Below are 19097 nucleotides of genomic sequence, written 5' to 3' on the forward strand. Positions count from 1 at the left end.
TCTTCAAACGACCTATTGGTAAATAACTTTTTGTTTTCTTCTTTTGCCGGCTGAACGCTATCAAGAATCTTGAACGAAATTCAAGGTAACGAAACAATAAATACGCGAACGAGAATCATCTTATCGCAGGCAGCGAACGAAAGCTTCAATCGTAAACTGTTACGTAAGAAAATTAACGATCACAGTTCCTCGCCAAGAGCTGCAGGTCTCACTGAGACTGCATTCTCGTTCTCCGATTGGAAAATGTTGCAAGAGTAGCATCTTCTTTTGCCAACTTTTACTTACGCGCGAATATTATCGCTGGTGGATAATGGATCTGCACTTTTGGAAAATTTAAGATTCCAAAAGTCTTAAAGAGATATTTCAAGCAGAGCGTTTATCACGATATTTCATAGACGAAACAAATTCGTTTAGATCCCATTTATTTAATTAAGTTCGTAAAAATATAAAGTCGTCAGACATATAGAATAGTATTTTCTCGTGGCGGACCTTGTTTTGCAGGAAATTCAGTTTGAAGATTCGAGATTTGTCTATCACCGTGATAGTGCCGTGGTATTAGTCGTCAAATCGAAGATATTCAAATGTTGCTCGAGCGGAAGGAACTCGTGTTTAGAATACCTCGTTAAAATTTGCTTCGCCAATGGTTTTCTCGAACTAGAGATTATGTCACTCGTGAAGTTGTTCAACGGAAAAGCATGTAAAAGAGAATTGCAGCAATAGACAACGAGGTTCTGTAACTTTGTCGCCAATGTCATCGTGCGATAGGTGAGTTCAAGTTCACGGGTAAATTTGGTTATTCTCGTGGTGACGGATCGAGCGTTACCACTTGCAACGATACGTACGATGCACCGTGACGTGGCTGACCTCCAACCATTTCTACTTTAAGAACAACGCTTGTCCGATTCTGTTCGTCTTTTCCACTAAACGCGTCGAACCGCGTAGAAATCCTGTCTCATCGAGTTTCTCATCGATCACGGTTCCTTCCTTTTCTCTCTGATTCTTCATTGCTTTCCGTAGCTCCGATCGATCGGAGAACATTCATTTTTTCCTTTTTCCCTGTTTCTTTTTCTTGTTTTTTTCCTCGCTATCTGCCTGTCCTCGACCGTGCTGGAATGCATAGTAGCGATTCGCCACGACTAAAATAGTGTGGTGATGGCATCCGGTAAATGTTTAAAAAGGAGATCCGACGAAACTGACAGCATTTTGAGAAATGTACGTATGTACGAAACAATCGACGACGTGGCAATAAAAATTTGCGATCCATCGACTCTACCGCAAAGTACGCCTTTATGAAATTCCATGTTCCTTCTTCTTCCTCTTATCTCGTTCCATCTGGCGAGTGACGCTTCTCATTTATTTTATACGCCGGCAATTCATTTATGCAACAATGTTACCGCGCAATTACGCTAATTGCATCGTACGCACAACATCATCCTTTCAATTAAGTAATTTCCGCATCGAGAATGTTCCGATAAAAGAAGTAAGGTCGAAGATCGCGATAAACATCGCCGTGACAGCGAAATATTTTTCCGTTAATCTATCCGGCAATCAGCTGGATTTACAGCGGATCGTGACGGTATTTGAAAATTTTTATGCATTTCGAAATATCATTAGAATCGTAACGAGACGCGACTGTCGCGATTACACTGATAACGTTCGAAACCAATTTGAAAACGTATATACAAAAGTTACAAGATATTTACAGTAAACATGTATTAGGTAAAAGATTAATGTTGATACGAGACTTCTCAATACAACGAATAATTGACTATTTAAATAGTTTCATGACATCTGCGTGATATACAGATATCCTTGCATCAAATATTTTGTAGTTTCCATATCTAGTTTTCTTGATTCGTTTCGAACTTTACCAAGCCAATCAGGATAATCGTATCTCGTTATAGCGCTAACAATATTTACACAAGTTTCGTATAATACACATAAATACACTGTTTATGCAAGTAAACACAAACTAGTTTTGCTCGAATCTTGTATCCTGTGGACACAACTAAAAATACGAAACCAACGTGGCTGATGTATTTTACTTGGTTAAATTTAATAACGTGATAGTTTCGTAATTACGTGCGTTTAGTCCATTTTTTCCTCTTTTTTTTTTTCTTTTTCTTTACACCTTTCATAATCTCTGCGAAAAACACATATATTTTTCACTGTATATTTCGTAGCCTCTACGTACATCTCGCAATTCGCCTAAAACTTCACCAACGTAATCACGATAACAGAGTCTCGTCGCGATGTTAATGTAATTTCAAAATGTTTCGCATAACGCGCACGATAAATATTTAGAAAAGATTTCTGCAAATGTCGAAATACTTTCGCGAGCTACTGTACCTCGAACTTAACGAGATATACAGCTGCTGCACGTCCTTGTTGATGATCTCGTTTCGCCTTCCGTTAATTAAACCACATGTATATTAATATAATATCGAGGGCCGTTTCTTTTGTGATTTATTTGTTATTACGGAGAGAAACAACATCGGTTTCCAAATAACAACGTTGCACGTTAAAGCCGAGATACTCGTGTTTCCATAACTGTATCGCTTTTCGCGAGCATAACATTTATCAGTTACCTCTGCTCGTGTATTTTCAATAATATTTCGAACAGTATTCCAGGATGGTTTGTAATTCGCTTTGAAAGCCGAGTGAACTTCTCCACGTGCAATATGTTACACGTGGCACGGGCGAGTTTAATTAAAACATAATCGAGCTAAAGGTGCATCCTCCCCTGCACCTTCCCATCCTCATATTCGTCCTTTTCCTGTAATAAAATTATCAAACAATGGATTCACGCGTTTATCTTCAAAGGAAAAATATGTCCGACGTTTCTCTGCAGTGCAACTGTGTTTCCTCCCGGTATATCACTTTTAGCCGATCGATGACGAACTCAATCAACGAGTAAAATATAGCAAATCGGTTTGAATTTTTCAAGAAGAAACGAATCAATTCTTCGTAAAATAGAAACGGTACTTCACGGTGAGAGAAATCATGAAATTTTGGCTTTCTAATAGATTCTACGATAGTAGCTGTAGACGTATAGGTATCGTATAGGAGCGGAATCTCGAAGCTTCGTTTTCAATCAGCAATTTGTATAGAACGTAGAACTTGACTTGGAAATTGTACGTTACGTACAAATCCCGTTGAATGTGCTACGAAGGAAGAAATAATTCTCAGATGATAACGTACGATTTTTTGATTCTCGAAACGTGTAAACTCTGACACTCGATCCACTTCGTGGCCTCGCTGTGAGCTTCTCAGAAGGCAAGCTCCAACCAACTGCGTTTTCTATTAATTTCCTAATTTCATTACGAACCAGTAAATGACTAACAATATCCAATTATCAAGAAACAAACGACTTACTTCCTTAAGGTGATTCGTCGCAAGAAGATGGCACGAATAACAGGAAATTCTAAAATAAATTTAAAACGCCAGAGCGTTTGCAACATCGCCGCTTCTCTGTATTTTTCGACCTACGGAACCGATCGATATCGGTTTGTACATCTTCGAAACCTACGAGCCCTTCTGTATTTCGAAACCAACTCGTGAAAATCGACTTGTTTGTTGAAACCGACCACGCTTTTCAAACGCGAGAACCGAAACAATCTTTTACGAATATATGAAAGCAATGAAATAGAGGCAAAGCGAAAACCATTTTTATTAGAATCCGACTTAAATTCGCGAACGCAAATTGAAATTAATGCCATCCCTACTATATTATATCGCAGCGATTCGACGAATTTCTCCTTCCCTCTTTTATTTTCGCCTTTTATTTTCCATTCATTACGAAAACATTTATACGCCGGTTACATATATTCTGAAACGAAGTGAATCGTCAGCGGCGACGGAATGAAACTCTAGACCTCGTTAAAAGACCATTCACGTTTGTTTTTCCACTTTGGCGAGAGCACGAAATGTCATACTGTGGAAACTCGTCGAAAACGACATCGATCCACCCACGAGCCTGTATTTCACGTGTACCAACACATAGCTAGGTGGTATAGCAACAGGATTGATTCACGCTCCTGGATCCATTCAAGAGAGAAGTTGGTAAATTTGAGCCAGATCGCCTACTAGAAAACTGATAAGCGACCCATACTCGATCGAATAACGCAACGGTAGAATGTGCTCATGGCTCCTCGGATCGTTCGAAACTCCCACGTTTCGCGTGCATAATACGAATAGAATTAAATACAAGCACGGGAACGTTTCTCTTTGACGATCCAGTTTATTCGGAATATCGATGCGATTTGTTTGGAAGCGTACGTGGGCGGATGTAAACTGTAAAATTACCGAGATAGAAAATTCATCCAAGTTGTATATATTCAGGAAAATTCGTTTCTTTAAAACGTAAACAACTGTTGCGTAGCTTCGTACAATGTCTGTAGTGTTGCAACGATTGCAACAATTTGAGAAACGTTTAAATAGTTATTTCGAAGGACACGTTGCAAGTCGTTTAAAAAGGTATTCTAGATAAGATACGTTGCAAGATACAGGGTATATTGTAGGACTTTAGGATTTTTTGCGGAAAACCTGAGCAATTTTTCTATTCGATATTCCGCGGATATTTATTTATGTTGTAATACGTCAGAAATTTTTTTTTAGCGAAATAAGAAAAATCGATGGTACCGTGGAGCTTGAGATTTCGAGATAAAGAAAGAGAGAGAAAAAGGAAAAGATTCTTAATTAGGACGAACTTGGCTACGACAGAGGTAGCAGAGTAAGTGGATACACAGTATTAGCTGAAAATGAAATTGGACTGTAATCTTGTTATCTTTGCCGTATCTATTGTGGATTTAAAAAATAACAAACACTCGTCACGACACGTACATCGAAGGAGCATGCAAACTTCGGAGCCAATCGATCGAGTATGTTTTAAAATATCATAGTTTGGAAGAAACTGTGTTTAAACGCTATTCCGCTAAACTAAAACGCCCACGAACGTCTTCAAGACTGATTCTCACATCATTCCAACAGTTATAACTTCTTCGATTTTAAGGATCCGAAAGACACACGATGTTTTCCACGCGTATTCTTGAAACTATACTCTTCGACAAACTACGAAGACTCGATTTCTTCGAAAGTCTATGATACTACCGTTCACGCAAAACGCTAGATAACCCAAAAAGATAAGATATAAAACTAAAACTATAGTACTAGGAATCGTGAGAACGATCGTCTAATTAGCAACAAACGAGTGCATCAACGCGTCAAGTTATCTCATTTGCAACGAAGACGCGTCACATACGCGTTGCAGAAAATAGAAGACCCGATCTGGTAACTAGCGGTAATTGCATAGAAAAACAGATGCATGTTGCGTTACATAAACGCAGGGACGCGATCGAAATTATTAAACATCGGAGAGAATACGTTTGTTGGCAAACGTTGGGACGACCAATAGAGCGAAGTTTCGTCACGAGACAAGGTGGCGGATTGTGTCGCGTCCCGACGCTTCCAGTAAAGGAAGAGTTGCTCGCAAGGCCATAAAAATCATTCGTACGACACGTCCGAGAGTTTCTCGATTCGATCCTTCCAAAAGGTTAAGCCCGTGAAAGAACGATTTAACCTTCACCTTCGCCGCAAACATCTCTCTGCGACTACCGATCGTACAAACGGATTAGCGTGGCGTCCAGTTGCGCGTATGAATGAAGCATCAATAAGCGTAGATAGATGCCGATAGACACGCGGTTATCGCGACGTGAATTTTAAATACCGACGCTAAGTACATTACTCTGACGTACAATGCCACTCATAAATATTCGAACACTTTCGTCGACGCGTAGCAACAATAAGCGAATTTTTGCTAAGTGTACATACAGATTAACTGAGCGATGGTACACTGACAGCCTTTCGTGAATAAGTTCGGTCATAAATATCCGCTCACTTTCGTCCATGTGTAAAATGAATTTCGTGAATTGTATAGAAGGTACAAATTGATCGTGGAACGGTAGATACACAGCGGGGAGGCTTTCGTATCACCAGCAGGATTCTGATTTTAGTTACGCAATATAATTGCAAAGAGCAGGGTTATTTTCGATCGATTGAACTTTGTCAAACCGAGACCACATTCTCGAGAACGTTTCTGTGAATTCTAATACACTTTTTCGAATCTGAAAGTATTTGATAGCTCGTTAAAAAAAAGCAGCGTGTTTGGTAATGAATTAATACGAGACTTATTAGCTGTTTTGTGTAATCATCGAACTATAGATTAAGCTTACCTGCTAAAAAAAAAAAAATACCACGATCGCAGATAACTTGATAAATTACATTTTTCATCCGTTATAGAGATTTTATAGAACTATATTAACATTCTGAAAGTCGTCTACGTTTCTTATCAAAGTAAGCCAAGCTTCGCGTGAGAGAAAGGAATGGAAATTGATTATGAGAAAGGTTACAGTTGAAAACACAGGCAAAATTACATTTTCTATTATTTATAAAAGAAGGATATTAAAATTCGAAAAGTTTCTGCCGCTTACTTCCAAAGCAACATAAATACTTCATATTAAGCAAAAAAGCTACAAGTTGATTTCCATTCGGTCACAATAAATATCCCGGTGCTCTATAACCGAGGATCTATTCAAATATTTCCCTATCTCTCTTTTTCTCTCTCTCTCTCTCTCTCTCTCTCTTTCTCGCTCTGCCTATGTACAACGGTAAAAATCGAAATTATCTTCTACCTGTGAAAAATGTGATTCGAACTGCAGAATTGGATGTTGCGTAACGACATTGGCAAGGAGTCGACGATACCGTGTCTGTGTCAAAGCGACAAGGGAAAAGCAAGTCACCAGAGACAGTGTAATATACGGATCGTAGATCAAAACTACGTTCTAAAATCACAAGAACGAGCGGACACGAGTTGTGCTTGTAAAAAAAAAAGTAAGCAAGGTCGACGAGTCGATCAAATCGTGATCGCATGTGTTTCTATTCGAAGTTGGATGGTGTTCGGATTAGTGGTAAGTGGAAAAATTATCGAGGAATATTATATATCAGTGAAAAGAGGAAGACGGACGAACTATGATTAACTCGCGAGTACACCGTTTAAACATTGAACAAAAAAACAAACGATCAGTAAACGCGTTAGTATCTTGGTTAGCGCATATAACCTTCGAAATTTGCATATTTATAGCATGAGTCTTTTCGATAACAAAAGCGTAGACACAACAGACTCTTGTTTATTTGCTAATTATAATAGTCCTTGGCTAATTTTAACAAATTAATCGGCGGCGTTCGTCGCCCTTGCAAAAGGAAACCTTGAATATTCCTATGAATCCTAATGAAAATAACACGAATGCAGATAATACACATTACTTTCATCTGCAAAATTCCTGATCTATATTCTCTCTGTTATTTCATGTTTTTCTTTTTTCTTTTTTTTTTTTAATTTAGCTATCGTTCAAGTGCATCGTTCATCCCCTCAATCCTCGTTCATCCTACGCTTTCTTTACTTAATTTTTTCTCTGATATCAAATTGACACGATGGTGAAAAATGACTGGAATATTTATAACAAATATACATCGATATTATTAATAATATTGATAAAAATATTTGGAAATTTCTTCGTTGAACGGATAAAAAGCTGTAAGTGGAGTTAAACTTTGATAGAACATTTGATAGAATATTTGTATGCTTGCAAAAGCTAAAAGATTTTGCTATATGTACTCGTAGAAGCTCGCGTGAAAATTTATTATAAAGTTGCCTATCGTTTCCTGTGTTTTTTGCCGATCTCCTCAAACGATACAGCGGAAATTACTACCTTTTTAGAATTTATTGCACCATGTAAAATTGACACAAAGGGTAGACGAGGGTTACTCGTGATACATAATCGTTCGATAAAAACGTAGTACGTATTTTCTTCGCAGAATTTTATGTTCTACCTGGACTCGTTCGACGGGTCCATTTTACGAAAAACGTAAAAACCACGCGCGGCTCTACCCTTTGCTCTTTCCATTCAATCTGCCGAAAACGTCTTGAGAAGTATGCACACAAAATCCTCGGCTATAGATACAAAGACGTCGTTAACACCACCGGCGGATCCTTATAAAGGTCGTCGCAGTAAATTAATTTGTCACGCAAATTACGCAGCGGATTTTCCACGAATCACGTGATAAACAAAATTGCACGTACGTCTTAAGCGCAGAGGAAACCGTAACGATCCATTGAATATAGTCAATGGACGAAAAATACGAAAAGAATACAGCTCGATGCGTCGTTTGTTGCGTTCATCTTTCTTCTATCGTCTTCGATTGAGTTTAACGTGGCAGATTGTTAAGTGAATGTTGTCAACTTTGGACAATTTGGACGCAGTTTTCGTATCTTTTGATCTTTAAACTTGACAGACTCGCCGGTTGGCAATTTTCGTGAAATTTTAAAACGAAAACATTGCATCGCTGTGAACCAGATATGGAAACGAACGCGTTCACAATACGTTTAATAAAAGCTACCATGTAACTTTTCATGTGCGTTACAAGGTGCGATATCGGAACTAAAAGCTATACAACACAGTACCGTAAATAGTTGTCATCAATGTAACAGAGAGATCTACGATAAATACTACTGTTCCAGGTCGGGATTGCAAGTTGCGTCCTTGTGTAAAACGTTTTCAATGTTTCACCAGCGATGCAACTGGCATCACCAGGTATCCGAGAAAACGTACTTTCCGTTATCTACTTCGCATTACTGTAACGTAAGCAACGCGTTAAAAGTATTTTTCATTGGCTAGCGATTTATAGCCAACATTAATATTCAAAGTTCGAGTCGTTGTACATATATCGTAAAAACTTCTTACAACTGTATAATGTATTCAAGATAGTGTTCTTTTTCTGTTTTTTACGTAATTTCCTGTGTATAACTTGCAATGCTAAATGAAATGCTGGAATAACAACATTGTACGCTCTTCCAGTAGACTTCGATTTTTGTAGAATCACGTGTAACGTTCACGTGTCCACTGACATTAAATACGCCAGTCAACGTTTATGATAATCGCTGGCTGCAACGATAATCGAGTGTTCGCAATGATTTATAAAAAAGAAACAATTTGTAAAAAAGCATACGGGTCATAAGTTGCGAACGAGAAGAGACAGCGTGTACTCTGCATCAAACTGTCGCCATGTTTTTTCATTCAACGTTCGATGACAGAACATTCCTTAGCTAATTCCTAATTCGATTATCGAGACGAGACGCGGATGGGGAAAACGAAGCTTCCGCGACCGTCTGTCAGCAAATTTAAAACGTAATAAAGAACATTTATAGCCGCCACGTGTTTCGAGCTTGCATTCTCGAGAATGCGTCAATCGAAGCTTGTTTGATAATTTTTCAACGATGATCGCCGTTTTTTAAATTATAATGCCGTAGTTTTAAATGCAAAGAAGGGGTCGCGTGTGTGATACAGAACAGGAATAGAAAACATAAATAACAGTTAATTATTAATTTAAAAAACGGAGAATTTCAAAGAAAAGGAATGAAACATTCTGCCATTTCGAACGTTGAACGATTCAGAATATCGAGAAGCGGAGAGTTCGAAATCTTCGATACGAAAGAGTTTAGAACTTTGCAACTTTGAGGATTTTTTGAATTTGCAATTTTATTCAAATTGTTCATAAAGAGTAAGAACTATTCTAAAGGTATAACGGCGATAACTTGGGGAAATCTTAATATAGAAACTTTTTCTTAACACTTTTCTTTAATATAACGCTGATATTGTCTCGATTTATTTTTAATGGACCACCCAGTACTGCTTCAATCCATTAAAGCCGATTGTCAGAGGACTGATAATACACGTTGATAATAAACATAATGTCAACTGCTATCTATGCTCGGTGTAGAATATAGATTGCAAGGTTGAAGCAATATGTACGCGACCTCTGCAATCTCTGCGCGCTCCTACCTACATATGTAACTTACACCGTTCTCTGTCGCATTAATTTTCAAACTGGCCGTGTCGACTAGAACGCGATATCAAAGGAAACGAAAATGGAAGAGAAAGAATTTTCATTACTGGAATTTTGTCGATCGTTCGCGGCGGATATCGGGATAGACAAGCGATCGAGCTCCACGAACCGGTTACTTTTTAATCCTGGCGATTAGTTAAAACAAAAATTCATTCGAACGAATCGCTCGCAAAAACGATCTGTCTCGTGCTATTGTTTAACAGATCTACAAGAGCAGAATAATAGGTATCGATGTTTGTTTGTAACGCGGCAAATAATGTCGATCGCAGTGAGAAAAGTTCGATTCAGGGCTCGCGTTATCCACGCGCGCGAAGAATTTTCGAACGCGATGGAAAAAAGCATGGAATTTCTAATCTATCAAGATGATTCTTATTCGTTCAATTGCAATTTAAATTTTCCTATTTAAATATCGAATGATCGAGCAATCTAATATTCATATGCAATAGAGTTGCGTAGTAAATGTAAATTCCAGCTTGATTTTTTCATTACGGTCAAATAGGCCGGCATCAGCCGATTACGTAACAAAAATATTTCACCCTAGCCGGGCAACAGGGTTACCCACAAAACGATTAACGCTGTACCTTTAACATTACACGGAATTACACGCATATCCGTTCACCTTGACGCATCCTCCGACATTATGTCGTTAATAGAACAACGAGTCTGACCTTGGAACTGGCAGATCCATGGTGGTGATGTTGGTGATAGCGGTGGATCGATGATGGTGATGGTGCGTTTGCTCGGCCATGATCCCCGGATGTAACGTTTGGTGTTGCTGAGGGTGCAGGTACACTTGTTCCTGTTGCTCTCTCCACAATGTTGCCATCTTTTCCAAACGAGTTTAGTTTACCGTGTCCAACGAATTTTCTCTTAATGATTCGCCTCAACCATGTGCAAACCGGTTCGCATGGCCGCGCGAATGTCGAAATTTTCTTGTACCGTCGAAACAGAACCTCGAATTCGATAGATCGTCATCTTTGCTTCTCATATCGTAACGTTCGCATGAATGTCAATCGTCCAAGTCTGATAAAAATTCGACCGTGTCCGATATCTCTCGTAACGTTTCACTGGATAAACGGTATACTTTGTATGGTCGATTGTGCGCCCTTCGACCGCGATAGTCGACACTTGGAACGGGATACGTTCGATTCAGAAGACAACGAAACCACTCGAGATACTGGACTCGTCTTCGGCGTCACTCGCCATATTGGAGAACACGCGAACAGCGACGTTCGACGTTACGGCGGCGATGTTTGGCCGTTATCGCGCGACAATCGCGTCTTCGCTGCTTGTTTGTTGCGCGAATTAAAATTAGCCAGGTCGCCGGTTAATCTTGCTTGCGCGATCGCGCTTGTTTCTTCGCGTACAGATAAAGAAACCTCTCTATCTGCGTCCAACAGCGGACAAACACTCGGCGAGATCGAAGCTTCGTAGACGATGCTTCGGACGCGCGCGTAAAAAGAAAAAAACGAAGAAAGAAAGACGAGGAGAATAGAAAGAAAAAAAAGAGACCGATTATTTTATCAAATAGCGCGTACGCCTTCCTAGTAGCGTTCGTTTCGTGTCCCGCCAAATTCTACGTCAGTTTATCGCTTCGTGCGCCAGCCTGTAGTCCAATGGAAGCTCGCATCGATGGAAAAAAACTGTAGAAACACGGTGACCTTCGTAGACGCTCGATAGATCACACGAGAATTACATTCGAAGCTATTTATTATTATTATTAATATTATTATTATTATTATTGTTATTACGTATCAGCTTCGAATCGTCACGACTTATTTGATCGTGGTAACGTTCTTCTCCTAAAATCGTACGATCTTGACAACACTCGCTACGTTAGATCGACAACTTTGAAAAACACTGATCCTCGTACGATGAAACGTCACGTATCGACGAGCGTCTAGAAGCGTTTGCAGACTGCTGTTACTGCTTACGGATGTCTGACATGCACGCGAATTCTTGATCGGATTCTCTTGACCTTGACACCGTGTTCTAGATCCAGGCGCAGCAGGAAATCCGTACACGAAGACACAGACGGATCGCGAGGGGGCATCGATCGACGAGCCGAGCTGTTACCATCGGATCCAAACGCGTTTCAGATGCATAAACGATAGCCTTTACTTCCCGCTCAGGCGTTCCGTTACATCGTGTGAAACGTGATAAAGACCCAAGGCACAACGTAAGTTCGAAGAATTTCCGGCCTTGACACACTGTCCCAAATGTCTCTTAGAACGGAGAAAATGTTTTCTTATTTCGTCGATTATGCGTTCCGTGGATAGAGCCAAAAGAATATCTGCTACATTCCGTTTCGGCTAATGTCACTTCGATCGGTACACGTACGAAACCCGTATGGTTATAGACGTTGATTTCGAACTGCGGTTCCCAACTACGCTGTCTATCGATATACGCGACACACTGCGATTCAATTTTTCGCGTGAAATACAATGCCACGGCACGGTTCACGGTTCGCCCGACGATAACCTCTTCGAATGCACGGATACGTACGAAACGCGTGTCAAACTGTCAATACGGTACTTGCGCGTACGCTTGAACGAATGTACAAAGAAGAATAGTCATTTGCCAAAAACAGGCTAACGAACATCAAGACGCAACACGTACGCTAGTCTGATGCGAACTGCCGGTGGAGCGCTACCCCCACTCTGCCTAACAATCAGCGTTTCCCCTCCCATGCGGACGACCAATCGTCGTTCCCCTCGTCTTCTTCCAATGCTACCTACCCGCGCTCGGACCGCGCAGCATGATAACAACACATTTTTAGGCGGTTCCCTTGTATAAGGCTGCTTCCACTCGTTCCGATAAGAAACAAATTCTCGTACGTGTGCTCTTACTGAATTTAGGCGCGAGATTTCGAGCACAGTCGATCGATGACCGAACGCTACGACGAATACTGCCTGTTTATCGGTATCGCGAATTATTCGCGCAGGATAAGGAACTGGACACGTGGCGCGTGATCGAAATGCATATCGACGAATTATACGCGCGTACGTACAGTCAGAATTCTATCGCTTGTTTAAAATTATTCTGGCATCAATTTAAATTACAGGCTATTCGTTGTTTGTGAAATTAACAAACGTCGATACGTCATCGTTTTCAGTCTTGTATCTCGCATTCGTATATCTCTCGATGCGACGCATCTCCATATTACTGAGAATTACCTGATGTATCTTTCGTCGAATAATTTCTAAGAAATAAATATACGATGAAGGTAACGCGTTTGTTAATTCCAACCTCTTCCACCTTGAACACGATTCGGAGTAGAAAAACTGGACTCTTACCCGTACGAGATTGTCGTTTCCGGCACAGAAGTAGAAGACAACGCGCCAGCATCATCCTCGTCCACGTCATCCTTCATTTTTTTAATTATTTCCTGCAATGTAATAAAACATATGATATTTACGTTTATTGCTATCGCGTCGTCGAAACCTATCTTCTTTGAAAGTTCTTTTTTTAGCGAATTACGACAACTCGCTGTCCGAATATTGTTCTTTGAAAAGCTCGAGATAGCTTTGATCGGATACGTCCTTTAGTTATCACGATGCATTTCACGTATCATTTCGAATCAATGGAAATAAACCAAATTGTTTCCTTTGTGATTTTAACAAAGAATCAAATAAATCAAAATGTTTTTTCCTCGTTCTATACATATTGAAATTTTCTTTTGTACTCGTAATTCGCGATGGTTAAGCTTCAACGTCTCGAAGCTCTTCTTCTCATACTTGTTTTATCGCTAATGCTCATCTGTTAGGTACAGACAGTGATGATAAAAAGACCTACGATACCGACCAACGAGAAAGAACGATGTACATCACACGGAAGACGGCGATGACAGTTGATTGCTTGATAATGCAAAAAAAATGATAATTACCGGCGCTAATATATAGCAAAAATGACACGTGCCTGAATCATTGCAATCAATTCAACGTGAAGATCGATCGACAGATCCCGTCACGAACTATTTGCAACAAAGTTGGTCGAATTTGTAACGTCGAAAATATTGCGAATACGATAAAAAATTGCAGGTCATGAATAATAGATGAAGTAGGATTCAAGAGAAAGAATTTAAGATTTTTCAGTGAGTCGTTGGCAACTGTAAGATCGCTCGTGATATTACTCCGAGAAGATCTATTACACACTTTCCTTTCTCTTTCAACAGCACGGAATTTATTCGATCAAACGTTCGATGTCTGAAGACTTTCCCGAAAGGATGTGCCACATGTCGATCGGGTTGAGAATTATTCGTCGAACCTTGAAGTGAAAAAGGTTCGATACACTGTTGATTTTCATGCATATATTCTTGTACTGGTTCAATGAATATCTGATGTAAAGGTATACTTTTTCCTTACAATGACAAGATGTGTGGAACGAGATACGTATCTTTCTTTTTTTTTTTTTTTCGTTTTAGTGTATAAAAAGTATGGTAGATGCTGATTTTCTATTTTCTAAAAAGTTTCTTGAATTTAGCATCGGAATATACGATTGACGTTTAGCGATTATTTTCGATGGAATTAGTCGATCCGACTTGCGTGTTACTTTAAAAAGTTTATTCTCGATTTGGATTAAATCAAGGAAACGTTGTCTATTCTCTTTAGATTCACGTGTACCATGTATAAAAATTACATAAATTAATTTCATTATTTATATTTTGTACCCTATCTTTCCCGCTTTAAATCGTTATATTGGATGGTAACTACGTGTCAGACTGTGAGTCTAAAACGAAATTACCCTGGATACGTATAACGCGAAATAACGTTAACATGTATTAGCCGTTTATTTATTGACCATACTAAATTATAGCATATCGAGGAAACCGTACTTAGGATCTACCTCGAGACCTTGCAAACTACCCGATGAACATTTCCTTCAAAATCTATCTGATAAATTATGAACATCGATATACATATATATATACATCACAAGAAAGTCTATAATTAATTAAATTCACCGTAGCTCGCTTCGCTCGATATAGTGAAATACATATAAAGAATCGTGTCAATCGCAGTCGATCTGATTAATAACGAAGTACCTGATCCATCAAATCGTACGATATCTACCTGTCTACCTGCAATTCGCATAACCACAGACCAAGATACGATCGAAGACGTATTGCATGAACGCCCACGCCACATTTCCACTGTCAAAGCAGTCTAAACCTTGTTCGGAAGGGAATCTCGTCAAGATCGTACTAAGGAAGCTATCAAAACGAGCGCATGCCTCCGTTATACGTGTAACTTGCCAAGGAAACGATGGCGTTAAATGGAAACCGACAATGTTCATCGATGCAACGCATAATCCAAGTAATTTCAGTCGGTGGTCGCGAACAAAACATCAAGTGGCGTGGGCCGATTGCGTATTCTCTCGAATAACAACGCTAATTCGAAACAATCAACCGATGCTGCTCAGGATCAACGGTGCCTTTGTTCACGTTCAGCCAATTCCGCACAGTCGCATTACAGATTTGCTTTTACTCTATCGCACGGAGAATTCCTCGTCCGGCTCCAACTTACAGATGAGCAGCCTGTTGTTCGATGGTTTCCGAAAACAAACGTCGGATCGTATAAACGAAAAGGAAAGAAAGTAAGTGCAGGAAAACGTTTCCTCCTTTTCTCTTCTCGGCGTGTCCGTCTTCGTACCGACGATATTTCGTGCGATCGAGCAGGGTGAACGGTTCTGTTTATCGCTCTTATCGATAAAACCGTTCTTTAAGGAATATTGACTTTCGTTACAATATCCGGAACAGTCGGAATCGGTTCGCTTCGACGCGGCCACGGTACAGTGGTATTCTTTATATTTCCTCGCGTTCACTGCACTTTCCAGTGTCTTGGGACAAGTCGAATACGTTTATCGCGAATGTTTCGTGATACCCTATTTACGTACTCGAGGTTTCTTATTCCATCGTATAGGGTAGTCGTATGAATGGCTGAGAATCGGAATAACGTAAGTCAGACCATAGCTACTTTTTTCATCAAACGATTCTCTTCTCCTGTTTATTACCGTAGAAAGTTCGTTATATTTTTCCAGGTCGTAAAAACGTACCGCGGTTGAGAATAAAGTTGTAACTTAATTACGAGACTCGAGAGATGATGCTTTTAAGAGTCGAAATACGTTGACTTACACTACTGTAATTTTCAACCCGCCAGATGTATTAATAGAAAAGTTATGCTAAGATTAAAAAAACATCTAGAAAATAGAATCGACCAGTACCTGGCAAACGTTTATATTCTTTCCTCTATTTATCTAAATTTTTGAAAAATAAAAAGGAAATAATATGTTTACGTCGCTCGTCCACTTCGTCGTACATCATCGTAACACGAAAGCAAACTTCCAACTGAAAACTGAAAATACGAGAAACTGACTGTCCAATTCGCTTTCGGTATATTTCGAATCCAAACTTATTCGCGCTCCAAGGTACGTAGATAAAACCAAGAAGAAAAAGAAAAGAGGAAACGCGTGTATTTCACGACGCAAGAAAGACAACGAAAAAACGTAGTCGTGTCGATTCGCAAGCACGCGCCGGCAAAAAGATTCCGATATCGAGGACGAATTATCGAAGAAAGTTATCGATCGACAGTTCGAATTCTATAGAATGGGACCGTAAGGGTTCTCCATGGTTTCGAGGTAGCTCGACACAGTACGGAGACACACGAGTTTATAGATAGACGTCTGTATCTAGAAGCTGGCGTCAGGTAGGTCTGTGTTGATACATCGGGTCGTCGACATCGTTCTACTATCGCTACGTTGCGCTGTGTGTGCGCTATACAACAGAACTGATAAGGTGACGAGAAGCAACTTACGTGCGATGCACTCGTTTTAAAACCGCTTCAAGCTCGCGGATGAACAATTGCGCGACGTATGGGTCTCTTTCGATCGAATCACAAACATTTTTACGTCTTATCGTCGTTCAGCTATCACAGAGTGCGTTATTTAATATCCAACGATCAGATTTTCCTTGTAGCTAAAAAAGAAGATTATCCATTAGTCGATTGTTTCTTCGTTTCGATACGAGAACCAACAAGAAGCACTCTGTTCGATCGATGATGGAACGCACAGATTTTTTAATACGAAACGAAAATTCGTGCAACGTTATTCTTAAACTATCGTCGTCTTTTGTCGTTCTTACATAGCTTCTCTTCGTAATTCTACGTATGTACGGTGTTTGGCCGCAGGGAACAATTACACGTAATAAGATATTACGAGAGAAGCAACTTGAAAGAGCGACTTTTTAACGAGCTCTGATATTTTAACGAAGTAACTTTTCAACGTTTCCCTATTTTTTAACGATGTTTTGACTTCAGCAAACCATTTAACTTTAAATTATCACGAATCAACAGTATCGAATTTTCCCACCGCAAACTTTCAACGACTAGTCTCAACTAACGATAACGCGTAATTTTCCTCTTGAAATTCTTACATTCTGTGTAACATACGGTATAATTCCAATGTTTTAGTCGGTGATTAACCGCGTCAGGCTAATCGATCCTTCGGAACCAGTTCAATAATCCTACCACTTGAGATCTTCAAAGATCCATCGTCGCTTCTGACTGATATAGCGTACAACGAACGACGATCGATGTAAGAAAAACGAACCGCTGAAACGAACCCAACCCTATCTATTTAGCTGTCTGAACATTTTGGAAAATCGCTTGAAAAGCAATCGTGCCGCATAACGCGATCCAGATACGTATCTACCACGTAGCGCGATAGTCAAACCTTCCTAGGTGCGCGTTAGAGGCTGACATTATATGGCGCATTAAAAATACGAAGCCAAGGCAGCAACTAGGCAGAGGCGTATCGAACGACCGAAAGAAACAAAGAAAATGCGATACACGGTGTGCATGTCGTCGCCGCCGGTAATATCCAGCCGTCTAGACACTAGACTCTTTGTTCGTTCAGGGGCTGATTTTCGGGGGTTGTTCCTGGTCGAGCGTAGGGTAAACCGTGCCCGTGGACGGAGGAATGCACGAGTCTACGGGAAAGAGAGCAAAGAGAAAGACAGGAAGGCACAGTACGAGAGCGAAAGAGAGGAGCAACGGTTACACGAGGATAACCCCAAGGTGTGTGCATGTGTTTGGTCTGGTCGACGATCGACACGTTCGTGATCAACGACGACGAAACTGTGGGCCGTGACGGTGCACGCGCGACCGCCCGTCGTTCCACGACTCTTCTTCTCTCGAGCAGCGAGCGCCGGTTAACGACGCTCACCTACCAATTTCGTTTTACTCTGCCGTCTCTGTCCGATTATTATCTGCGAATCGTGAGACGTCTGTCTTCTTTCTTCACGCTCGATCGATGTCCATTTAGAAGGTGTCCGATCGTGTTCGGCTCCTCTTTAGCTCGAAGCTGCCCCTGCGTGTCTGCCGCGCAATCGAAGGGTTGCTGCGATATTGGCACAGCAAATCCTCGATTATTAGAGGAACGATCGACGATCGATGATCGAGACGTTGATTAATGGAGAATTTCACGGTGGCCCTTCGTATGAGCAGAAGTTGAAGGAAATTGCTACGTTTCCATTCAGAAGCTGTTGTTCCTGGTTAATCAACGTTCTACCGTAACGGCGTGATATATATCACGTTTTAGGGGAGCACGGACATTTCTTTAACCGCTTGACGCGTTAAATTCCGTGGGGTTATGTGGTTACTGACGTTAGACACGCCGATAACGTTATAGGACGGAGGGGACACTGATGACCCATAATGTCAATTCTTACGGATGGATTTGAAATTAAAGAATAATTGTATTTCTTGGGAAAATTTGTAACAGCGACAGAGCGCGTTAAATACACTGTAAAGCACTTAGATAATGTATCGTGCTGAAACAAACGACAACTTACGCCTCAATGCCGTAGGTGTGTTAAATCGATAAGGTAACAGCCCATATCGACAAGAAGGGACCTGGTATCGTCAGAGAACAACATTATTCGCGATTGGAAGAGTTTACATAGCTACAAAGACAACGGTGCGGTTAAATTATACGTGCGAAAGTCTGGATATTGATATCGAAAAGACTCAAGGATAAACTGCTTCGTAATCGGAAGAGTCAAAAAACTGTGTCTTCGACACCTTAGCCTCGGTCGAGTGAATTAACATACATATTGCATCAGTTGCCATTGATCGATTACA

The 19097-nt window shown here is 40.3% G+C and overlaps 1 protein-coding gene across 4 annotated transcripts in view; it reads right to left on the reverse strand.

Annotated features, from left to right (window-relative positions):
• The window catches only part of LOC117204396 (circadian locomoter output cycles protein kaput-like), a 94826-nt gene that overhangs the window by 59475 nt on the left and 16254 nt on the right, over positions 1-19097 (reverse strand). For 2 of the 4 annotated variants that reach the window (XM_033441749.1, XM_033441750.1), the window contains one exon: positions 13257-13348. In XM_033441749.1, coding sequence (XP_033297640.1) covers positions 13257-13333 — 77 coding nt within the window. In that variant the 5' untranslated portion in view covers positions 13334-13348. Of the gene's footprint in view, positions 1-10628; positions 12591-13256; positions 13349-19097 lie in introns of those variants that run through there. The other 2 variants (XR_004487082.1, XM_033441748.1) reach the window with 2 other exon arrangements.

This window comes from Bombus bifarius, unplaced genomic scaffold, assembly GCF_011952205.1.
Source record: "Bombus bifarius isolate JDL3187 unplaced genomic scaffold, Bbif_JDL3187 scf7180000007978, whole genome shotgun sequence".
In the NCBI taxonomy this organism is placed as follows: domain Eukaryota; kingdom Metazoa; phylum Arthropoda; class Insecta; order Hymenoptera; family Apidae; genus Bombus; species Bombus bifarius.